Source organism: Phocoena phocoena, chromosome 4 (genome assembly GCF_963924675.1).
Source record: "Phocoena phocoena chromosome 4, mPhoPho1.1, whole genome shotgun sequence".
Classification (NCBI taxonomy): domain Eukaryota; kingdom Metazoa; phylum Chordata; class Mammalia; order Artiodactyla; family Phocoenidae; genus Phocoena; species Phocoena phocoena.
Window position 1 is genome coordinate 142,861,765 of NC_089222.1, and position 24,899 is coordinate 142,886,663.

Here is a 24,899-nt window from a genome sequence, read left to right on the forward strand (position 1 = left end):
ATCTGTGACAGGAGCCAAGTTTTCATTGTAGCCTTTAAATCTTATTGGAGGAAAATGAATCTTACTCAAAACCTTTCACCCTGATGACAAGTGCTTTTTTTTTTTTTTTTTTTTTGCGGTACAAGGGCCTCTCACTGCTGTGGCCTCTCCCGTTGCGGAGCACAGGCTCCGGACGCGCAGGCTCAGCGGCCATGGCTCACGGGCCCAGCCGCTCCGCGGCATGTGGGATCTTCCCGGACCGGGGCACGAACCCGCGTCCCCTGCATCGGCAGGCGGACTCTCAACCACTGCGCCACCAGGGAAGCCCAACAAGTGCTTTTTAATAAGCATGTCTCCTTAAAAGTGTTTCATTGAGAAGGAGTGGATGATGTGAAAACTGTGAATGAACCCCAGGGTAACGGCGTACAGATGAGAAAAGTGGTTTGGAAGACATGTAGGGATATTAACATCGTGTGCCGAACTGACTGTTTTTTCCACTGGAAATCAAAACAAGGGCATCCCAAGAGTTGCTAAACACAGTAGAATTCTGAAGAGCTCACAGAAGAAGTGTGACACACGTTTGGCTCATTTGTTATTAAACTTCCATTCCTAAGACTCACACCTGAGACATAAAATAATTTCCTCTCTTGCCCTAAAAGTACTTTGTTTCGGCTATGGGCGATATTTGGCAAACCAACCTTGGACTGCAGGAAAACCATATGTGTCTGGTGCCCGTGTCCCTCTAGCTGTGGCTTATTGCTCCTAACTTCATCTTTTGGTGCTTCTGTGAACAAGGAGGCCGCACGGGAGAGAAACATTCCCTGTGTTGGCTGCTCTGTTGGTATTATTACAGCTCTGATGCTATAGAGAAAAATATAAAAACCACATAAGGATTTATGTATCTCCCACTCGTAAATAGGCTCAAAGCAAACTTAGAAAAGTGTTCAGTGTAATATGCATAGGATATATTTAGTATTTGCATAATTTTTCAAGTTATATGGCTAATATCAAAGGCAAATGTCTTCCTACGTTTGTCAGTGTTTCCATTCCCATGGTAATTTCTCTTTGCCTGTGTCCCACCTCTCAGTACTCAGGGCGGCCTGCACTTTTTATTCTGAGCAGCCAATTAGGAGAGGTGACCCATCCATTCCGTTCACAGTGACAGCACAGAGGCGGCCTCCTCTTTGTGATGTGGTCCAGGCACAGACCAAAGTTAGAGCATGGAAGGCAAAGCTTGTCCCCCTCCCCTGCCCGTCCACAGCCCCTTATGGTAAGTTCCATAGTTCACACAGTGGTAAATATCCTTCTCCCATTTAACTTCAACTCTTAGACGTGAGCACCGCCCACGCTGCAGAGCCGTCGGGTCTCGTGGCTTCCGGTGGCGAACTGGGCTTTGTAGGTTCTCTCTGGGGGCAACCTCCTGGCTGGAGACTCAGACTGTTTTTTGTTGGGGTTTTTTTCCCCTTTAAAAGATGAAATTGTTGGAAAAAACCCCAGCTAGACTGGGGACAGGGAGGCCGTCCACAACTCACGGGCCCTCTGGCTGTGTCCTGGCAGGTGGCTACGGAGGGTCCACGTCTGCAGCATCGCGGGGAAGGAGGCGCGCGCCGGCCTACGGGCAGGGGTCCAGGGGGGCGCCGTTTGCAGTGCTCTGGCCCCGGTGTCTGGAGAGCAGCTTCTTGTTCAGGAACCGGGCAAGCGTCGACCCCTTCCTCCGCGGCCCTGCCGGCTGCTGCAGGAACACCAGGTCGTTGTGGGACTGGCTCAGGCCGGGGTCTTTCTGCTGGTGCCGCCGGCGGAAGAACAGCTTCGCGCCCTTCCTTAAAATCCCTCCTGCAAGAGCAAGGCACGGGGTCAGCGGGGCTGCGGGTGAAAAGCCGGGTGGGCGACGCGTCCAGGAGGAAAGGAAGGAAGGCGGCTCCCTCCAGCGACTCTAATAGAAGGCAGCCTGTGACTGCAGCGCGCCTCCCTGTTGGCACAAGAAAGGCAGCTGGGTCTGGCCTGAGCACAGCACAGGTGCTTCCAAGGCGCAGTGAGCAGGTAGGTCACTTGGAATCCATTCCCAGGCAGGCGTCTAGATCCCTGACTTTTAGAGACTCCCCATCACGAGGAGGGGTATAGACGGCAGAGTGCTGTGTGCCCCAGAAAGGACGCTCATGCTATTAAAACCAAATTAAGGACTCTGAGAACAGTGGGATTCACTCTCTTAGGAAATTTAAGGAACATTTATTCTTTTGGGGAGGAAGATCTTTTACAACTTCAGATCCAGCACGTGTGTATCAGGCTAAGTCACATGAAATGTCTGTTACTTGATCGCTTTAGACCTAAAACCCTCAATTTTGTTTCCTTCGACCTATCCGTATATGACGTCAAGTGGTGTCACATCCTGTGAACAAGGCCCAGGGGGATCAGGGGGGCCCTTCCAGCCAGGCTGGGAAACCCATGACCCCACCCCTGTAGGTGTGAGTGACTTTGAAAGAATGGCCTGACCATCTCAATAAGGAGCTTTACAGCTAATTTGGCAAAATCCATTCTTTTCACGACAGATCCAAAGAATACTTCAACACCTGTGACATACGCAGAAACCATCCTGGTTTATCCAGACGGGAGGCTGGAAGGCGTCACTTTGCTTTTCTACATGAAATGTATGGACAGTTGTGGAATCTGACTCAGCCTTGTCCACAGACCCTTGCATGATCAGCACTTACCTCGGGAAAACCAGCATGCCGGTGACCTTTAGAGGCCATGTACTGGACCTGAACTTAAGGATGCATGTCCGAGGGGATATACATATATATATATATATATATATATATATATATATATATGTATATGTAGAGCTGGTTCACTTTGCTGTACAGTAGAAACTAACACAACATTGCAAAGCAACTGTACTTCCATAAAATTTTTTAAAAGAAATTTTCCAATTAACAATGAAGAAAAAAGGAAAAGGATGTGTGTCCTACTTGCTCTGCCTGGGTTAACCAGCAGAACACAGCTCAAAGCTCAAGGAATGGGCCGAATTTAATTTGGTCAAAGCTGTCCAAAAGATGTGTTTTTCATTTGCTCTTTGGGTGCAATCAACCTATTGCAAAGACTCACTCGGACGTTTTCTACCATTATCTAAAGCTGGGAGGCGGTGTACGGGGGCGCTGAGGAAGGCTGCAAAGGGATGAAGCAGAAGGGCGAGTATAAAAGTGTCAGTGGCTTTAGGCTCAATGGGCTTCTCCTTGGGCCAGAAAGGTCTGTTCCGGGAGCCGTTCCAATCCCTGTAGGATGCAGCGTATCTCAAAAAACCACCGGGTAGGGTGTGTTACGGCAGGGGTCACCACCACCGACAGGGCTTGACTCTGGACTCTGGCCAGTCCCGGGGGCAGATGCAGTGATGCCCACCGGCCAGTTACCCAGCAGATTGCAAGTCCTGGGGCCTCCCAGCCTGACCAGGTTACCTCAGATTGGGGTGGGGGGGGACCTAGGAGGTATTTCTGATCTCTAGGTACCTGCTTTGGGTTAAGCTTGGAGCCCCCAAATAGCACGTGAATGGGGGGCTGTCACATTGGAACAGAGGCGAGGAAGGAAGGTCTGATGGATCTACTCCGTTAACCTGGACCCTAACGCCACACCCCACCCCCATCTCCCCGGGGCAGGGGGCAGGGGATGGAAGTGTGGAGAGGGGAACAGACCAGTCCGTCCCCCAGGCCAGCTGCAGATCTAGGGATGTCGAAGCCCGGCAGAAAGAGGATCTCCCCTGGAAGGCTCCATCTGCAAAGCCCATGCCATACATGTCCCTGTGCTGAAATTCAGTCTGGGGTCTGGAGCCAAGGTCTGAGGTGTGAGCGGGGGTGGTGTCATGGGTTGGATCGTGTCCCTCCAGAATTCTTATGTTGGGGTCCGAATCCCAGTACCTCAGAACGTGACCTTGTTTGGAGATACGGTCACTAAAGAGGCAATTATAAAGAGGCAATTAAGTTATAGTGAGGTCGTTAGGACAGGTGCTAATCCAGTATGACTACTGTCCTTCTAAAAACGGGAAATTTGGACAGAGACACAGCGAGACGCCATGTGAAGATGAGGGCAGAGCTCCAGGTGATGCGTCTACAAGCCTCGGAGTGACAACGATGGCTAACAAACCCTCAGAAGCTGGGGGAGAGCCTGGGACAGATTCTCCCTCGTAGCCTCAGGAGGAACCAGCCCTGCCACAACTTTATCGTGGACTTCCAGCCTCCAGAACTCAGAGAGAAGAAATCTCTGTTGTTTAAACCACCCCATCTGCGGTACTTTGTTACAGCAGCCCCAGGAATCTAACACCGACAAGAAAGGGCAGGGGAGGATGTGACTTAAGATGAGCGTCCTGAAGTAGCGGCCACGTCCTCCTGTTTATCCTCGGACCCTGGACGCCCCGTGTTAGATCAGGGCAGAGGGCAGATGCTAGAGCAGTCTTCTCAGCCCCAAGACACGCTGGAGTCGGGCAGCAACCTGGAAAAACTCCAGACGTCCAGATCTCAGCCCTGGGGAATCTGATGTGAGGGGTTCTGGGGAGACATCTGGACATTAGCATCTTTAAAAAATTCCCAGGTCTTTCTAACATGCAGCTGGGGCTGGAAACCACCCACCAAGGTCTGGTCAAACCGCCATCAGTACTTGGTACGTGGAAAACTGCTAAGGACACAGACGTCAGCACCGGGGACCGGACCAGAGGGCAGAAGGTAAGCAGGGCGTTCACTTTCTTCTACATAGTTTCCTGATGCCCCTTCACGTTTTAATATCTCAGGGCCGTGCGGGACGGGGGATGGGGACATGGCAGCCTAGCCCGCAGGGCACAGCACCCGGTGCTGAGGGTCTGGCTTTGCCCCCTGGATTGAGCGAGAAACCAGAACACAGGAACAGGCAAGGGGCAGCTGCGCTCAAAACTCCTTAAAAAGGGAGTCTGCACGCTTGTGAGCGGTCGCTTTCTCTCGTTTACATGACACGGCACCTGAAACGCCTAAACTTCAAATTCTCGGCACGTTAACAAAGAACAGCAAGGACTTGCGCCCTGGGAGCAGAGCTGGTAGAGGAGATGTGTCGGCCGTAACTGTTTAAACGGCCCTGCTGGCTGTGCTTTGTTTCAACAGCGTCCCCGCCCCAGCCAGCGCCATGTCGGCCGCGGACCTGGGCTGCCCCGACAGGCCTGCCACGCGGTGTTTCTGTTCTTGGTCCTTACGCCCACCCTCTGGAGCAGGTGTGCTGTGCTGTTAACTTTGCCTGTTCAGCGTCATCGCCTGAACCGGATGCTGTCATGTGTACCCTGGTGTGCTTCGTCCTGAGGTCACGTGCACGGCTCACCAGGTCCGCGTTTCCCCTAACTTGACACCACTTGTCATGGCTTCTGTGGGGACGTCGGCTTCTTGGACAGAGGACAGTCATGTGAGGGGAGACACAGAGGTTTGCAAATCTACAGGCTGGAGTCCCGGTTATGTCTCCCAGCCACCTCTGAGGGTGCTCTTATCTCTTGCTTACAGATAGGGAAGCAGAGACTCGGAGGGGTGACGTGCTCTGCCCTACAAAGCCGTGCTCTCGAGCCTGGCTCTTCTGTGCTGCTAAGGATGGCATCTGAGCTGGAAGTGGCCAGTAGGCGTCTGGAGCGCCGGTCTGCGGGTGGCCGCTGGCGAAGCCTCTGGAGGGCGAGATGGACGCAGCTCCCAGAGGGATCGCAGAGCAGAGCCCTGCTCTCTGGGAACGACTCTGACAGGCTTTCCAGAATGATGTAAATCTCCCGAGAGGCATGCTGGCAGCCTGGGTAGGACAGAACATTCTAGCATGTGAGCCCATCTCCAGGGTCCACAGACTAACTCATCAAACATGAAATATAACCGGCACAAACAGAGGTTATTCCATTTTCATGACTAAATTAAAAAGTTATCGTCCGTCTAAACTTGGCCAGTAAAGCACACGACCTTTGGGGTAAGTAACGCCGGAAGGACGTGGCCACAGGTGGGCTCAGCGGACGCTGATGTGGCCGCACCACAGGTGGGCGTGAGGTCGTAGCTCAGACGGGCCAGTGCCCCCTCGGCTGCTGGCAGGTGGCGCCGTAAGGCGCCGCTGTGACTAATGGACATCGGAGCTTGGTTTTCTGTGCCAGTTTGTCCCAGAACGCCCAGTGAGTCCATCCCAATACTGAGCTGAGTGCCGCAGGGAAGGCTCCTGGTCGATGTGGTCCAGATCTCCCTCAGTGCCTGAGCTCTAGGAGATAACCCGGAGTGAGGTGGGTGGGCTTCATCCAATCCCTGAATGCCTGAGAACAAAAGGAAGGTTCCCGGGGGTGGAGATTCTGCCCCAAGACTGCGGCGCCAGCTCCTGCCTGCCCTGCAGATTTCAGACTCATCAACGCGAACCGGTTCCTTGAAATACAGAACCTGTCGGTTCTGCCTCCCTGGAGAACCCTGGCCGAGAGAAGAACTCCAGTTTGGTATGTCACAGTTGACTCCGGGCCCACAGAATCTGTCACCTTTTGCTGAAAGGGAAATTCACATCAATGGGGCAAGGCCGCTGGGGCCGTTTGGGTTTAGGAAGCCCACCTCCTTCACTCTGGGCTACCTCGTCCACACAACAAGAAGCAAGACGCATGCCTCACTCCCAATCTTAAAGATGCCTGAAGGTAAGATCTGGAAACAGGTTATGTGAAATTTCAGGCAAATAACCAGAATCTTAGATGGGACAGGGAAGAAAACAGATCTTTCCCGGGTTCTAAAAACAATCGTAAGACTAAAGGTTAATACAAAGACAATCAGAAGGGCTAAGGTATAGACAGATAAATGAAGGAACTAAAAATAATTCCTCTAAATTATAGCTTTAATGTTGCAAACGTCCCCAAGTTTATTCCCACTCGTCTCAGTTCAACAGACGTAAACTGCTCATTGAAGAACGCATCTTAACATCTTATAGGTAGGAAAACAGTGACCAAAAGCAACCTTATAAATTACAGTCTGCTGCCCAAAGAACAGCTTTAGATTACAAGGGGAACCTCGGAAGGCCCAATTACAGAAGTGACGACTTTTTAGAACCAAGGACGATTAAGGGAGTCGGTCTGTCTGAATTTCTTGGCGAGGTGGTTTTGTCACGTCAGCTAACACAGGGATGCCTTCCCCTGAGATGATGGCCCTCTACTACCAGACCAGGGCACTCTGAAGGAGGAAGATGGGAAAACTGGCACCCGGGGACGGTCCAAGTGGAAAGCGATGGGAGGGAAAAGGAAGCGGGGAGGGGTTAACTTCCGGCTTAGTTACGATATGTGCTCTTCTCATAGCAAGGCTATACTTAATTAAAAATATATATATATAGAACAAAAATAACTTACTGTGTAGGCAATTAATTCTGGTTGGCATAGCGATCCTCTTAAGTTAAAGGGCATGAGCAGGGATGGAGAGAAGGAAGAGGTGAAAAGAAAAGTTTGCAACGGCAAAATCAGAACGAGAGACGTGCGAGTTTGAAGCGTTTGCGTTAAATACAACATGGGACGCTACTGCACAGGACGCTTGGAAAGGTTTGTTTTTTCCTTTTTAATATTTTTCAGAGTCTCCACCAATGCTTTTGTTCTTACTTGTGGTAAAATACACATAACATAAAATGCACCATCGTAGCCAGTTCTAAGTGTAGAGTCCGGTTGTATTAAGTACATTCACATATTTGTACTAGCACATCAATGCTTTGTTAAGATAAAAATGAAACCAAATTTGACGAAGGCATTTCCTGTCTTGGCTGTGTCATAACCATACGTACATTTCCAATCAGCAGGGCTCCAGGGGAATTCTAAAGAGGCAGTTCTGGAAAGCTAGAGCCAACTCCTTCCTAGGACAGGGGTGCAGGTGGTTCTTGAACTGAAAAATAGGCTTCAGTTTACAAAGGAGAGAAAACCCCACAGAGCTGCCCCCTAGATCACCAGTTTGGAAGAAATTCTGGTGGAAAAGGAAGACTATTTGGTACCCATAAAGCATAATCATCTAAGGTTCTGACAGTATCTCGTAGAGATGCCGAGTGCAAATCTCTCAGGAAACAACGGAATGAAAAGCAATTTTTAAAACGCTGCCCAGTGTGTCCCTTTAAAAACTCCCGGGTCTGTGCAGCGCTAAGAGTGAGGTGCATGACCGCTGGCTCAGCGTCCGTGCCCGGCCCCAGCTGCCAGGCCTCAGGGTGGAGCAAAAGGCACACCTGCCTTTTGGGCACCAGGTCCCCAAAAGTGAGGGTGTCATCCACCTGGCCGGTGACGGGAGAGGAGCGGGGTGGCCAGGACACAGCAAGGACGGAAACCCAAGGGAAAGAGCTCCCCGGAAGGGACAGCAGAGGGAGGGAGGGAGGCAGGGCAGGAGGGATGGGATGAAGGAACAGCGGTCTCCGAACGGGCCCGGGGTGGTGAGGCTCGGCCTTCCAGAATGAACGGACGGCGGGAGGGAGGGGCGGGTTCTGTGAGAAGAGGAGGTGGCCTGCTGGTCCATCAGGTCACAGATGGGGCACCCCACCTGCACTCCACCCTGCCCAGCGCCCACCTGCCTTCCTCAGGTCCAGGGGAGCCCCCTTGGGCTGCTCTGGCCCCAAGACAAAGCCCAGGCCGGGGGCACGTGCCGGGCTGTGTACCAGCGGCCAGGCCACCTTTTCCAGAACAGAAAGAAGCCAGGGAGCCACCACAGAGGGCGGTGCTCATTGCCACGCTGCTCCCGGCCCCCCGACAGGGTCCTCGGGATGACGCCAAGCCCAGGTAGCAGGCAGATAGAGCCCGACCTCCATCGCAGGGTCTGGAAATCACACCCAGGAACCTGCTTCTTCCTCTCTCTCCGCCTCTTCCTTGGCTTCCACCCCGTCTGTCCCGCTCTGCTCCGGCGAGGGGGTGGGTCATGGGGGAGCCCAGGAAGCGGACGGGAAAGAGGAGGGCCAGTCAGGATGCCGACCTTCCCCGGCGGGCCTCTCGCACAGGATGCTGTGGTGGGGTGCTGAGCGCCACCCCTGGCCTCCACCCACCTGAACCCCCAGCACCCTCTGCCCCCAGCTGTGCCAACTGAAACGGTCTCCAGCCATGGCTGGTGCCCCCCAGGGAGGGGGCACGATCGCCCCACGTAGGAACCACTGGTCCGTGGCACCAAGAACAGAGCAGCTCCCCAAGGTTTCCGACCCGATTGGCTGAGACTTCTAATGTCTACACTCGCGGGGGAGCCGGGACTTGGTGCAGAGTTGCACCCAGGACTGCTGGTTTGGCTCCGGCCCCTGCCTGGGCTCTCCCCGCCTGTCCTCCGCACTGGGCTCTCCTATCACCGCCTGGCCGGTGGGGTTCTCGGGGAGGTGGGCGCACGTGGTGGGCACATCCCCATTTACAGAGGAGGGAGCTGAGACTCAGTGAGTCTTGAAGCCTCACGTCTGGAACTGGCCCGAGCCTCTGGACTACATTCCCTCGGCAAGTATCTTCAGGTCACCATCGTGCCAAAGCACCGTCCGGGAAAAACGGCACGCGCTGAAGACATTTACAGGTTTAGAGCACTGATTTAGCGCTAACGGGAAACAGTCGCTTATTCCAATGCGATGATTCCCTCACTACTGCACACATATTAAGTTAATGGCTAGTTTTCTAGGGAGCTCATCTCCCCGTGGACCCTGTCAGGGTTGAGTCTGGTTTGCTTTCCGTTGGTGGGGGGGAGTCTGAGAGGCACACAAGGGGAGGGGTGCCCATCTCTGCAGCTGAGGGAAGCCCAGTCTCTGCCCGGCTGGTCTCTTTGGCTCCATCGTGGTACCTGGCTCTTGGTGACCCCTCTCAATGCTCTGGATACTTCTACTCCTGCGGGGAGGAGTGCCCAGACAGAGGAAGGGGCGCTTCTAGCCATGAACACAATTTGCCTCCACAAATGGAGAGATGACCCGGCCGCTCACACTGGGAAGGATTCTGAATACAGCCCGCACCCCCTACCTCTGCCCATGGGCTCTAAATGGGCTCGGATGTTCAGCGCAGGTGTTTCTGCAGGTGTAGGGGCGCTGAGGGTGGGGTGCCCTTGTAGAGGAGAAGGGAAGGAAAGCAGAGAGTGAGAACTTGCTTAGCTTGGAACTAGTAGGAGAGCAAAGCCGTGGGGCGGGGGGGAGTGGTGGGGAGTGAGGAGGGGTGGGCAGGGCGGGCATGGGAGGGGCTGGTACCTTTACGCTTCTGGGAAGTGCCCGGCTCCAGCTCAGACACACTCAGGGAGTGCTCCGACAGCTCATCCCCAGCGGGGTCCCGCGGGGCCTGGCCACCCCACGCGCCGGCCCCGGCTGGTGGCTCCTCTTCCAAGTCCCAGGAATCCAGCTCAGTCTCCTGGGGCTCCAGGGCCAGCCGGGCCCCTGCGGGGGTCTCCTTCCCCTCCTCGGGTGGGGCAGGGGCCACGGCCGCCCCTGGCTGGTCCGGGGCATCCTTCTGGCAGGTGCTGTCCATGGAGGCTGTGTAGTCCAGCATCAGGGAGGCGTTGTTGTCCTGAGATAGTGAGGTCTACCCGGGGGGTGAGAGACAAAGTCAGGGTGAGGAAGATGCCACGGATACTTGGAAGAAGCAGCGGGCGAGGAAAAGCCTCAGCGGCCCTGTCCAAATATCCTGGCTGACGGTTTCAGCGTCAGAAGGCACCCCGGCCCTCCAAGGAGGCAGCTAAGGGAAGCATGGGCTGAAACGCAGTGGACGAAGGTCTCCTGTGGCAGAGGGTCGGCCCGAGGTCGCAGGCTGGGGGGGTCTGGGGGAAGAGCATCCTTCCTACGTATGGGATGGCAGACAGGGTGACAGAGGATGTGAGCTCCGGGGTGCCAGATTCGATTTATCTTTAACCTTTGTTCCTACAGCATTTTTGTGTTTCCTGCAAGGAGGAACTGACCGCTGTGCACTTTGTATCCTAAGAGTTATATTTATATGTAAAAGAGATGTAGGTGCTTGGGGGTGGGAAAGTGGTTTGCTGGAGGGCAGGAAAGTGACTGCAGGGACATGGCGGGGGGGGGCACCTGGGGGCCGGTCTGCTGTTCCTGATCTGCGTGGCAGTTACACAGGAGAGTCTGCTAAGTGACAGGTGACAACTGCCCTTTTCTGAGCCAAGTCAGAAGTGCCCACTGACTCAGTTTGGGACAATTTTATCATCAGCAAAGATATTAACTGCAGTCGGTTGGATGGACTAAATGATCTAGAATAAAATCTCAGAGAAGGCACAGAGGAGGAGACGGTCACGAGCCTTGCCCTTATTTCACTCATTTATTTATTCATCCTAAAGAAAACCCAGACATTGGGCCAGGCGCTTCCGGGGACGCCATCGCCCCCTGCTGGCTGCCTCTGGAAGCGCACGCAGGTAAGCCCAGAGACTCACCCGGCCCCTGGACACTAAGGCCACATTGGTGACTCACCTCTGGCGCCTCCCAGGACCTGTTCTGGCCCCTCTCCCAGTAGCCAAGGGGTCAACTGTCATCATGTCCTCCCGCCCCACCCTCTCATGCCCTCAAAGTATCAACCCACCCTCCGTGTCTAAAAATTCATCTTCCTCATCCCTCTCCCAGCTACCCAATGTCCCACCCGCCCCTCTATTGCTCACATTCTCCTTGCTTGTTCTGAAACGTTAAAAAGAGTAAGGGACTGTAATGTGGGCCCTCGCCTGCCCGGCGTCCGCCAGGGACGCCTCGCACCCGCCAGCTGCTCTGGACAAAGGTCACAGAGCAGGAGAAGGAAGTAATGGGGGTCAGGATAAGTTTTAAAACAAGCTTCGTTTCTCTGATCGTGAAAGGCATAAACATTCACTGCAGAATGGAAACGGTTTGGAAACGTGTCATGTGTGAAGTGAAAGCTCCCCAGGATGGGGCAGCCGTGAGGGCGAAGGTTCTGCCCCAAAGGGGAGCTGACATCACGCTGGTCTTTTCTCTTTCAATAAGTTTCCTTCACATGATTCACCGACCTCTCGACAACCAAAGCATCCCTGGTCAGAAACTTTCAAGCTTCCTTCCTCAGCAGGACAAGCTGCGTCACGAATGACCCCCCGTGGGTGAGGGAACGTAGCTGACATTTGGGGGTGGAGCTCGCCGGAGCTGATCAAGGGCCGGGGCGGGCTGATGCGGAGCGAGTGGCAGAGGCTCACCTTGGAGACCCCAGATATGACGAGCGTGCTCTTCTTCCGCGGGGATTTGAGCTTCAGCTTCGAGGACTCGCTGAGCTGTCGGATGGCGACTTCGGCCACCGGGTCGGCACCGCTCAGCACCAGTAGCTCTGCCGGAGGAAAAGCGGGCGTGAAGCACATTAACAAAATCTGAAGCTTCGGCAGGAACTTCTGCGGCGACAGATTTGGTCTTTAAGCAGGGGTTGGCAAATATTTTCCGTAAAGGGCCAGACAGTGACTTCGTGGGCAGCCGGCCCGTCACAAGTACTCCACGCTGACTTGGAAGCTAGGAAGCAGAGGCCGGATGTCAAAGTATCCACGGCTGGGTTCTGGGGAAACTTCGTGAGCAGGACAGGTGACGCCCCTGGGTCTGGAGCTGATGCTCTGTGGTTACACACTCACCGAGGTGTACGCTTCAAAGCGTGCACTTTAATAAACGTAAATATGCCTCGACTGAGGTGAAAAACAGAAACCTCTGAGCTTTGGGGAGACTGTGAACTTTGAAAGGCAACGCAGCTACTCCCTGGCCCTCCCAGGAGTGGTCGAACACAAAAACTAGCGTTCAGGGTGACCGGGGGCTGGTTCACGGAAGCTGCTTCTTCCCAGGGTTAATTCCACACCCGGGCCAACATCCGGGGAGGGCTTAACACGGACCTGTGCCCTGCAAGGAGCTCCGTGCACATTATTTCAGGTAATTAACCCCAAGTCCTCTGAGGGAGGTGCCTTTCAGTTTCCATTTGAGAAATGGGGCAGGTAGGAGACAGCCAGGTGGGCGGCGGAGCTGAGATGCCCGGCCAGGTCTCTCCCACTCAGAGCTGATGCTGGAACTCACACTAAAGTGTCTGCTGCTGCAGAAAGATGAAAAGGACAATGGGATTAAGGGGCAGGATGTTACCAGGAACTTTTTCTCAGTTTGGCCTCGACCCGCTGACAACAGATGCTACATTTTGTGTGTGTGTGTGTGTGTGTGTATATTTTAACGACTTAAAACATACATTGATATCCCACAAAAGGAAGATCAACTTTTTTTGGTAAACATATACACATAAAACTTTATGATAACTTTCAGTTAAACAACAAAAAAAATTTATGATATCAATTCAAAGTAGTAAAGGAATTTTAATTCCTGAGAATGTTTTTTACAGAAAAAAATTTCTCAACTTAGAACTTCCTAGAAAATGTCTAGGTCAATGCCAGGAGGGTTTGGAAAGGCCCTTAAGAGAAGGCCAGCCCAGCATCTTTCTCGGAAGTAGAGGTGGATTTGGTTTCAAGAAACTAGGCCTGTTGGAAGTGATAAAATGGAAGAAATCCTTTAGGAATCACTGGATGTAAGATACTATTAAAATCTCTCTAAAAACACGGATGCTACATTTCCCAAGGCAGTGGCGAGGGACCGAGCGGCCGAGAACTCTGTAGCTGCCGACCCGGGGGGAAGAGCGGGACGTGGTGAGGACGCCTGGGGAGAGGGCTGCGCTGTGAGTCCCAGGCCTTGGGACACCAGTCGGGGGGGTGCGGAGCCCAGAGCTTCTGTCCCTCCTCGGCGAGCCCGTCCAGGTGCCAGCTGGGCCTGAGGAAGCTTGCAGGGCTCCTGGCTGCACGGTGCGGGCTGCTGCCAGCACCCACAGACCAGAGGGGGAACCACAGCAGGGATGTCAGCCTGGGGTGAAGGTGCCCCCGTGGTACAAAGCAGAGCTGAGACAGGGCCCCCAGGAGCGGCCAATGAGGGGCATTGCTTCTGTCTAGGATTTTGCAGCTGTGGGGGGGCCCTGCAGCTTCCAAACAACCAGGGAAGCTCCCACAGGGAAAGAGGCAGTTTTCCACTTCCGCCAGGTTCGGAGAACACACGGCCATCCCAAGACAGCAGCCATCACATGAGAGCTGCCTGCCCACTGCCTATCCCTCCCTGTCCTGTTCTTGACATTGGCAGGGTCAGAAACAGGACTCAGTGGACGGCGGTGGGGAGAAGCTGCCCACCCAGCCCTTCTTAGACTGCAGGTCACACGTGAGCGAAGGGAGAAAATCTAACCCCCAAATTTAGATGATGCTCTGATTCCAAGAGATAGTGACCCAGGCGACCATAAAAGTGGGAAATCTGCATTCAGAGTTCCAGGGGAAACTAATCCTATTAAACAGGTTTCAGGGGACAGTGGGGGACAAAATAAAGTTGCCTTTATGATTATGGCCCCTGAGTCCTGCTTATTTTATGACATCTGTGGAACTAGTACGTTGAACAAAAGAAAAAATAACATTCAGAAATTTTACACAGTGAGGCATGAGCTAGCTTTTTGTGCTTATTTTGTTCAAGTGTTCCCTAAAACTTACGGCAGGGATGCCAACGCCACACCTGGTCTTCCGTCGACTTCCATTTCCCTTCTCTCCTTCTAGTTAGTTCCTCACTTACTATATTAAAACACCTCTCCCCAAACTCTAAAAAGGGAAAGCGTCCTTCTCACCAGATGCGGGGCTCGAGGGCAGAGCCTGAAGGAGCTGAGCGGGGACCGTCTCGAGTGGCCTTGCGTTACCTGTATCTGAGGAAGAGAACATCTTGCTGACGGGGGCGCCGTGGCAGGAGATGGCCTGGATGGAGATGTCCTTCTCGATGACCTTCACCTTGACAGGTGTTCTCAGGGGAGATTCTGCCCGGGAGACATCCTGATCACAACAGCCCTCCGAAAGCTGTCTGACTCTTACAGTTACCGGGAAGTGAAATCACACCTCACTTCAGCTCTACTTCATGCAGTTGGAAAAGGTGAGAGGCAAACCTTAAGATATTTTCAACAACCTCTCTGATTCTTTTTTTGGGGAGGGGAGGAATGCCCAAAAGGGGCATTGGAAGCCCAGGTTTAAATAAAATTTCAGAAACCTTTTGATTAAGCCGGAATCTCACTTTCTGTTTTGCATTCAAGAACAGTGCCAGGTGATTTATTCTGGGATGATAATACTTTTGTACAGGCAGGAACACATTATAAATTTAAAAAAATAATAAATCATACACTTATACAGAAGTTGTCTCCAGGGCGGTGGCCATGGGGACAGGTACAGAATTCGGCTAGATCGAAAATGACTGCACGTCAAGCCTTCGAATGAATGGCTTTTTTAACATAAGAAACTCTATGCTGGCCACTCACATCTTATGTTTCAAGACAGTGTGCTGTCCCCACGTAAACACCATGGAGTACTTAATGTAACGGGATATTTCATCTAGTATCCAGATTTTACCTTCAGAATTCACTACAGGTTTGAACCTTGCTTTGGCTTGTCATGTGTCTGACAAGATAGAAAGATAATTGTCTGGAAAAAAAAAAGCTATGCAGAAGCCTTGCCAATTACCATTCTTCCCGTACCAGGACATTTTCTTACAGATAATCCTGCAGCCTACAGCGCTCTGCAGTTTATAGAGGCGAGACATTTACAGGGGAGGCGTGACTTCAGAGTTTCTGCGGGGAGGAAACTCACCGGAGCTCAGCGGGGACGCCCTCCCTGCATCGAAGCGAGGCTTGGTTTTCACGGCAGTGACAGTAGTGACCACGGTCCCGCACGGCATCACCGTGCGGTCTTTTTCTATCTTTGCAGCAGGAACAGATGGAGGCATTTGCCAGGATTTCGCTTCACCGGGTTCGATGTAAGAAAACTGCAGAGAGGGCTGGTTACATGCTTGGTAGTCAGTGCAGATGGACACCCCGCCATGGCACGCTGCCTGCCTTTGCAATAACCTCTGATTTCTTTAGCTGCCACTTAGTATCATAAGTAACTTATAATTACCCAATTTCCCCGGAACTGACACAGGATGACGAGACCCAGGCTCAAACCCAGCCACTCAGCACATAATGATGGGAACAAAAGCTGGAGAACCAAACGAAATAAAAGAGCCCTTTCTGGGTTAGGCCTGCGTGAAAGGGCATCACGGAAAGTTACGTCAGATAGGCAGTGCAACGCAACCCTGGGCAGGAAGCAACCCGTTCATGTCTAGAAATGCCTGGAAGGAAACATCAGGTCTTGGACAAGCTTCTCGCTTTACGTTGAAGCGAGGGCAAGACCCTGACAGACATAAATGAAGATGTCCCTTTTCTCGAGTGGGTTGAGCTGGGCCTTGGCATCGTAGAGAATGACGTCATACCTCTGCAGTGACCGAACCCAATGCTGAGCTGCCCGAGGAGGACCCGCCGGTCAGCGTAAAGCTCTGTGGCCCAGAAGGCTGCTTCTTGAACAAATCCAAGGGGACAGTCGTCATCGCCAACAGAGCTAAAGGGACAGGGGACAAACAGGGAACATCGGGGGTGTCTCCATGGGGTTCCACAGGAACAGGATGCCCGCGAGCGGCTGCAACCAGAACCAACTCTGGACACACGCCCCGCTCACTGGGAGATGCTCCCGTTTCAGAACGTTTTAGAAAAGTCAAGGGCATAAAAGACAAAGGAAGGCTGTGGAACTGTTCCAGACCAAGGGAGGCTACAGATGTGAAAATCAAGAGGTAGTATCTGATCCTACACAGGACTGGGAAATACTGCTGGGAAGGACCTCAGGGGCTTGGCTGATGGAAACTGGAATCTGGGCAGTAAAGAAGTGGACCAGTGTAACTCAGGAAGCTGGTAACTGTGCTGTGGACAAATAATATCCCTACTCTTAGGAAATACGCACTGAAGAATTTAGGGTAAAGGGCCAGGATGCCCGAAACTTACACTCACATGGTTCACACATCTACCCTCGGGGGGTGTGTGTGTGTAGACAGAGAGAGCAAAGTGAGAGCAACCAGCAATTGTGAGTACAAATAATAAAGGAAATGGGGCAAAATACTAAAAATATATGAGCCTGAGGAAAGGTTATATGGTGGTTGTTTGTTCTGGGTTGTTTTTTTTTTTAAGTTTGAAATCTCATAGATCCCATCAGGCTGGACTGGAATGAAATTCCAATGGAGCCAACAGGGGTGGTGCCCCAGGAATGGATTAGGCAAACGGTGGTTCAGCCCTGTGTTCAGACCACACGCCCTCTCTTGGAATGTCAGTTCTTATCTCAGGAGCATCTCTAGACTACAGAACCAGGGAAACTGCCTCAAAAATCCTTGCTAATACCTAGGAGCTTGAATTGTTTTCCCTATGCCTTTGTAACTTTAGGAGGTAACCAGATGGCTAGGTTTCACAGCTGAATAAGCCAGGGAAGGGTCACCTCTCCCAAGTTTGGTATGTTCATAGGGATTCCTAAAAACCTAATAAATACTGAAACTACTGATTTACACACATACACACCAGGTCCATGCTCACTTTAGTGATTTTTACCTCTATTTGTTGCTGACTTGTATCTAAAGCATGTGTCCAAGTTAAGCTGCTATGGCTTATTCTACAAGGAAAAGTCAGCTGTAATTCATGGAGACAGAGAGCAGAAGGGTGGGGGCCAGGGGCTGGGGGAGGGGCCTGGGGAGCGAGTGTCTAATGGGGACAGAGTTTCGGTTTTGTAAGATGAATTCTGGAGATGCATGGCAGTGATGGTTGCACAACCATGTGAATGCACTTAACACCACTGAATTCTACACTCAAAAGTTGCCAAGATGGTAACTTTTAAGTTATATGTATCAACACAATTAAAAACTGAAGAAAAAAAATAAAAGTAAAAGGTCTATTAAGGCTAAGAGGGTTGAGAACTGCTCTAAGCCAAGAACTGTTGAATAAAAGATTTTTGATATTTGTTTAAAAAAAAAGGAAAAGAAAAAGAACCAGTTGAATATACTTTCCCAAAATGTTTGACCTTGCTAATAACAGAATGGACTTCCAACCAAACATTCCCTTGGGAAGACCTGGAGTGGCTTAGGGGGAGGGGCCGAGGCTCTGCTGGGTCTCCCGCCCTCCCCACCCCAAGGCCCTGGTCAGGGCCACTGGATGACCCTCCCAGAGAGCAGGGTCTCCGTCCGCCTGCTGACCACCCACCTTCTGAGGATTGCCCATCCTCTGAAATCTGCAGGTGCAACTCCCTCGACTTGGCATTCAACTCACTGTGGAAAGGAAGAAGGGCCATGAATCCTTAAAAATGCTTTACTATTTTCTTGAAATAGTATTTTTTTTTCCTGATGATAGAAAGGAATGCAAATCACCATCAATATTTAAGAAACAACAGAGATATATAACCAAAATACAAAGATTATCTGCAACTTCACCATCCAGAAATAGTTAATGTTAATATTTGGTGACTAGTCTCCTAGGGTAATCCAATGGGACTTTCTGAATGATGGTGGAAATGTTCTGTAAAGCTGCTATCAAATTCGGTGGCCACTAGCCACATACAGCTATTCAGAACTTGAAACGAGGCCAGTGCAAACTGAGGAACTGGGTTTAATTTTGTTTGCTTTTAATTAATTGAAATTTAAAGAGCTACCTGTGGCTGGTAGGTACTGTATTGAAAGATATAGCCATATAGTTGTCTGAAAACAAATATAGAACATAACATACCTCTCTCCTCCTTTGTAACCTATTTTTTTCACTTAAGATATCATGGACATCTTTCCATGTCAGTAACTACAGAGCAACATCCTTTTTAACAGGTGTCTAGTATTCCACTATCTAGCCTTAAAAGATTTTATTCAGCCAGTTCCTTAATAACCAACCCTTAATAATGGGTTCTTTCCAATATTTTGTAACTATAAACAAGCTGAGATAAATATCCTCACACATGTATCTTTGCACACACTGTGTGATTATTTCCTTAGGAAAAGAGCAATTGCCAATCAAAAGGTACATGCATATAAGAGATTTTCTTTTTTTATACATATTGATGACCTCCAGAATGATTATTCTAATATATACAGTATTTCCACTGGCTTTTCTCACTTTTTCTTTACCAACCTATAAGGCGAAAAACAATCTCTTTTGTTTAAGTTTGCATTACTTCAGCTATTACTGAGATTGAACATCTTTTCAGATGTTTCTGGCTATCTACGGCTCTTACTTTTGCTTTTCTGGTACAGAAGTTTTGCCCAGTTTTCTAAGAGAGTGCTCATATTTTCACTAATAATTTATAAAGGCTCTTTATATTATACATGGGACACCTTCTTCCATTACTTTTTCTAATTATTGTTTATGCACCAGAAAGTGATTGATTTCTGTACTCAGCTACTTTACTGAAATATTATTTACGTTAGTTTTTATAATATTATTATTTCTACCCTATATTCATTATTTCTAATAGCTTCAATTGATTTTCTGGAGTTGTCTAAATATGCAATAATATTATCTCCAAGTAATGATTAGTTTTGCCTCTTAGTTGTGTACTATTTCTTTTTCTTATCTAATTGCATTAACTAGTACTTCTAGAACAAAACAGTTGGTATCCTTCTCTTGACTTTAGTGGGACTGTTCCTACTACTTATGACTTACAGTGATTTTTTGTTTTTAATCATATGAAAAAAGTGACCATAAATCTTGTTCTAATTAAGTTTTAAAAATTAGAGATGGTTATTAAATGTCACTGAATATCGTTTGGGCATACAGAGAAATAATAAGTTTGTTTTCTCCCTTGATCTAGTGACACAGTGGATTTCATTAATAGATCTCGTCACATTAAACCATCCTTGCATTTCTGGTACGAACTCAGTCGGTCTTGGTGTATTATTTTTAATGTGCTACTGGATTCTATTTGATAATACATTAGTCAGAATTCCTACATCATAATTTGTAAGTGGTCTACAATTTTCCTTTTTTCCATTCTCTTTGTCAGATTTTGGTATCAATCGGAAGTTCCCTTCCATTCTGCTCTGGAAGGTGTGTGTTTCTAAAGCAAGTGTGGAAGGCCCAACAACAGATCTCTCGTCACAGCAGGGCATGGGTATGTAGGTGAGGAGTGAATCGATACTAAGAGCTGCCTTCAAAAAGAAATCCAGGGCTTCCCTGGTGGTGCAGTGGTTGAGAGTCTGCCTGCCGATGCAGTGGACACGGGTTCTTGCCCCAGTCCGGGAAGATCCCACATGCCGCGGAGCGGCTGCTACCGTGAGCCATGACCGCTGAGCCTGCGCGTCCGGAAGCCTGTGCTCCGCAATGGGAGAGGCCACAACAGCGAGAGGCCCGCATACCGCAAAAAAAAAAAAAAAAAAAAAAGAAATCCATGTCTGACTTACAGCTTCCTCAGGTGCTTAATATACTTCTTTTTAATTTTTTATATTTTCTTTTTTCCTCCCTCCCTCCCTCCCTTCCATCCTCCCTCCCTCCCTTCTTTTGTATGAACGGTGCTGCAGAATGGTTTTAGAATTTGGCAGTCCTGAGTAGGTGTGGCCATGGAAACCCGGGCCCCTTACGCACAAGGTGAATTCTTCTTCCCAGGTGAGGGTGGTAGTGTTTTTCGAGAGGGTGCTGGAGAACTTCTGGATGGGATCATTCAGCTGAACTACACATACTGGGTTAATGTTGCCTGTAATCAAACAGAGGGGCACCATACTGGCTTTTATTTTTGTTTTCTAGTTGCATTAAGACAGTTTGCATCTAAAAGAAAGGCCGAGTTAAATGTCTGGTCTTGGCTCACTGGACCTGTGGCTCAGAGGGTCCAGTGTTCCTTTCATTTGCCATTTACAAACTCTCAAAGCACCTCATCTGGGGATACTCACTGGATGTCCACAGCCCCGGGCTGCCCCAAGTGCCCCTGCTCCCCCCTCGGTTCTGACTGCGGGCACAGCTCTCTGGTGAGGGCCCTCCCTGGGGGCCACATCACTCCAGCAGAGATGTGGGCCTCACTTTGGACAAAACTAACAGCTTGGAAAAGGAAGGGCATCTGGGGTAACTGCTAAATCTGGGGATACCTCCCAGAGAACCCATTTCCCTCTTACAAAGATGTAGGTTTGTTTTTTTTGCTTTTGTTTTTTTTTTGTGGTACGCGGGCCTCTCACTGTTGTGGCCTCTCCCGTTGCGGAGCAACAGGCTCCGGACGCGCAGGCTCAGCGGCCACGGCTCACGGGCCCAGACGCTCCGCGGCATGTGGGATCTTCCCGGACTGGGTCACGAACCCGCGTCCCCTGCATCGGCAGGCGGACTCTCAACCACTGCACCACCAGGGAAGCCCAGATGTAGGTTTTTATACCTAACTCAGCTCAGTCAAAACTTTTGGAGGTATTTGATCCAGATAACAGGACATTTCACTAGTGAACAATTGTGTCTGCTTCGAGGCAATGCTTGCCCCATGGCAGAAAGCCGTGAATATACTGTGTAATCAATAATCAACGGTAGGGCTTCCCTGGTGGCGCAGTGGTTGAGAGTCCGCCTGCCGATGCAGGGGACGCGGGTGCGCGCCCCGGTCCAGGAAGATCCCACATGCCGCGGAGCGGCTGGGCCCGTGAGCCATGGCCGCTGAGCCTGCGCGTCTGGGGCCTGTGCTCCGCAACGGGAGAGGCCACAGCAGTGAGACGCCCGCGTACCGCAAAAAAAAAAAAAAAAAAAAAAAAAAAATTCAACGGTAAAGGACTGGAATATGTTGGCCCTCTACCGCGTACCAGGTGGTGTTCGGTGTTCTACACACATCATCTTACTAACCACCACTGTCACTTTCAAGGAGAGATTCTGACTCAGATGGGGACCTGCTGGCAGAGGTTAGAAATTGGGACCCCAACCTTGGCGGACTGGGTCCCGGGAGCCCCTCCCGGCTGCTAAGCGGCGTGGCCTCAGGGGGCGAGGTGTGAGTTACCAAAACACCACCCACACCCAGCTTCATTCACAGAGTTTCTAGGTAGTTCAGTGTGTCCCACCTGCACTTCTGGAACAGGAGGAAACTCCCCACAAATCAATATAAGTAACCCCGATGTTCTCAGACAATACAAAGAACTCATCGCTACTCTTAGCAAAAACCACACCACAGTGGAAAGATGTGTCCAGTCCCAGGCTACTAGGCATCCGGGGTCTCAGCGCTGACTCAGAATCACCGAAAAGGAATCACCCATTCTGCAATGTTTCTGTCTTGTCTCCACAGCAGCCTCTCTGGGCAACACAGGGTTCCCGGTGGGCCCAAAGCCTTCCGGACACCCCAAATCCCCCCAGGTGGCACCCCCCTTCCACAGGAGGAAGCAAAGGCCACGGACAACCCACCAGGCACCTCCTCCCCTCTGCTCACACTGCACGCGGTCACATCCACAGCCAGCCGGGTGCCCTGCCCTCACCTGGGTGCCCCTGCCGCGCCACCACCCACCTGAAGCACCAGGATGGCTCAGCAGCGAGGCTCGAATATTCTTCACCAATAGTTTGAGCTCATGAGCCCTTGGAGGTTTGGGGGGGCAGGATTCCTGAGTAGATGAAGTGCGCTGCAGGTGCTGCAAAAAGGAAGACAAAGAACGGTGAGCCGTGGCAAAGAGGCCGTGGCCGCTGGACACCTGCTACGCGGAAGGAATCTTCAAGAAAACCTCCAGAGGGAGCCTGGCTCCCAGGCCTGCTCTGTCACAACTGGGGAGGGAGGGTACCAGTCACCCACAGCTGCTTCCCCTCCTTGGGAGCCTTGTACATCCCACAGAAAGCAAGCGAGGGAGTTAAGCATTCACCCAGAGAGGACTCCCCTGAATCTCACTGTGGGTGGAGATGGGGCCACGCGTGACCCAGGGAAGGAGCTTGAGACAGAGTGGGGTGCCCTCCCTGGGATGCAGGGGCCCACTGCCCACTAGCACTAAGTGTGACACCAGCCAGGACACTGGCTACTTCCCACCTCCTGGCAGACCTGCCATCCACGTGGGGAGGATCTAAGTGTCATCCAGGTGCCACGCTAGGGACAAAGCAGAGGCAGGTACCCCTTGAGCCTGCTTCATCACCATATCCTCAAATGGGCATCAAGGTGTTTCCCACAGAGAGCCTCCCCAAGATTGTGGGACCTCACCTTCAGACCAGCCTTTCTCAAGCTAGCTTCCACCTCCCACTCATGGCTACGAGTGTTATTTACAAGGGGCTCCTTAGGTACAAACATTTGGGAATCCTGGGAAAGCTTCCCAGAGACATCACAGGCCTCTGCACGGCGAGCGCCTCCCAGGGAGGGATCCTAAGAGCTGATCTGACCTCAGAGTGCTTTTGGGGGGGGAGGGGGGATGCTTACTAACATCTCAAGCGACTGTAGTGTTCTTTAGGTCACCACCTAGAAAACACGATTCTGAGCCAGGGCAGGGCCTTGCCCACTGTGAGCTGCAGGTGCTGGGAGGCCAAGAAGTAATCACAGAAGTCCTCAAGACCCAGGTCCCTGTGCACCGGGGACAGAGCAGCCACATGTCTGGGGCGGAGATGCAATGTTTCCTCAATTGAGTATGTGTGATGGCCAATCTTATGTGTTGACTTGACTGGACCACGGGGTGCCCAGCATGTGGTCAGACGTGATTCTGGGTATGTCTTCGAGGAGGTTTCTGCCTGAGATTTACATTTAGATCAACAGACCGTGGAAAGCAGATTGCCCTCCCCACTGCGGTGGGCCTCGTCCAATCAGGTGAAGGCCTGAATAGAACAAAGGGCTGACTCTCCCTCAGATAAGAGGGAATTCCTCATGCCTGACTGCCTTAGAGCTGGGATATCCATTTTTCCCTGTCTTTGGACTTGAGTGGAAACATCAGCTCTCCTGGGTCCCAGCCTGCTGGCTTCTCCTGCAACTCTTGGGGCTTGTCAGCCTCTGGCATGAGCCAACTCCGTAGAATAAGTCTCCTTATATATATAAATATATATATTTTATACATAAATATGTAATTGGCTCATGCGGTTATGAAGGCTATTTTATACACACACACACACCCATTGGTTCTGTTTCTCTAGAGAACCCTAATATAATATGCATGTTATTTTGATACATACACTCTACAAATTTATTTAAAAGCATTATTGAATTTATGGTAGTCCTGGTCCCTCTATTTTCTGAATCAGTGTATTCTAAAAATGCAGTACTATTTTGTGACGTTTCTCAAATTTTGACATTAAAAATGTATAGTCGTATTCAAAACAGGCAGCTCTGATTTGAACTAAGCCACCAGGATAGAATTACTGAAAGAGAGAACAGCCAAGCCTCTGCTCTCGCCTCTGGGAAGCCTGGCCTGAGCCCCCATCTCTGGGCCGAGCCCCACCTGGCGGCACAGCCCTGGGAACCCTGCGCGCACACCCGCAAACCCCTCCCTCTGCTCGTCTTACTCAGCTGTTCCTCTGATGCGTCAGGTTTCTCATGTTCTGATAACCCTCAACACCCAGAGCGAACCACAAAGCACTGTGATCCCCTGATATCTGTGCAGTGAATCAAAGAGATTTTGTCTCCACGCTCTACACATTCACAGCGGTGATGCCCTAACAGGAACCAGAGACCGAGAGCCTGCGTCAAAAAATCATATGAAGAGCTATACTTTAGGGACTTCCCTGGCTCTCCAGTGGTTAAGACTTCGCCTTCCAAGGCAGAGGGTGAGGGTTCGATCCCTGGTCAGGGAGCTAAGATCCTACATGCCTTGTGGCCAGAAACCCAAAACATAAAACACAGAAGCTATACTGGAATAAATTCAATAAAGACTTAAAAAGACACAAAGTTACACTTTCACACGGACTTCACCCCCCACTATATAATAGCAGTGGATAATCTACCCTGCCACATAAAAATACTGGAAAGACAGGAGAAACAACCCTAGCGACTGTAAATGTATGTTTTGCACAGTCATCACGAAAAGATCTGCTCACGACTGGGAGAATTAATTGACCTCAAGCCAAGGGTTTTAGATGTGTCGCCAAAAGAGATGTGCGTGACCAAGCCCAGGGAGGCTGTCCTGGGCAAATGCCCTGGACGTGAATTTAGCCAGAGAATTGGCACCTAATTGGGCGGTGGGGAGGGCCCCAGCATGGGGAGGGGGGTCGT

The 24,899-nt window shown here is 51.0% G+C and overlaps 1 protein-coding gene across 1 annotated transcript in view; it reads right to left on the bottom strand.

Moving 5' to 3' along the window:
* Positions 1 to 1,440: 1,440 nt before the first annotated feature.
* C2CD2 (C2 calcium dependent domain containing 2) overlaps positions 1,441 to 24,899 on the bottom strand; it is a 59,275-nt gene continuing 35,816 nt past the window's right edge. Inside the window, exons 6-14 of the mRNA XM_065876581.1 lie at positions 22,236 to 22,356; positions 20,366 to 20,474; positions 18,005 to 18,069; positions 16,204 to 16,328; positions 15,543 to 15,717; positions 14,609 to 14,722; positions 12,069 to 12,196; positions 10,129 to 10,456; positions 1,441 to 1,812 (exon numbers count right to left, since the gene is read on the bottom strand). Of these exons, the coding sequence (XP_065732653.1) occupies positions 1,592 to 1,812; positions 10,129 to 10,456; positions 12,069 to 12,196; positions 14,609 to 14,722; positions 15,543 to 15,717; positions 16,204 to 16,328; positions 18,005 to 18,069; positions 20,366 to 20,474; positions 22,236 to 22,356 (1,386 nt within the window). The 3' untranslated portion in view covers positions 1,441 to 1,591. The remainder of the gene's footprint in view (positions 1,813 to 10,128; positions 10,457 to 12,068; positions 12,197 to 14,608; positions 14,723 to 15,542; positions 15,718 to 16,203; positions 16,329 to 18,004; positions 18,070 to 20,365; positions 20,475 to 22,235; positions 22,357 to 24,899) is intronic.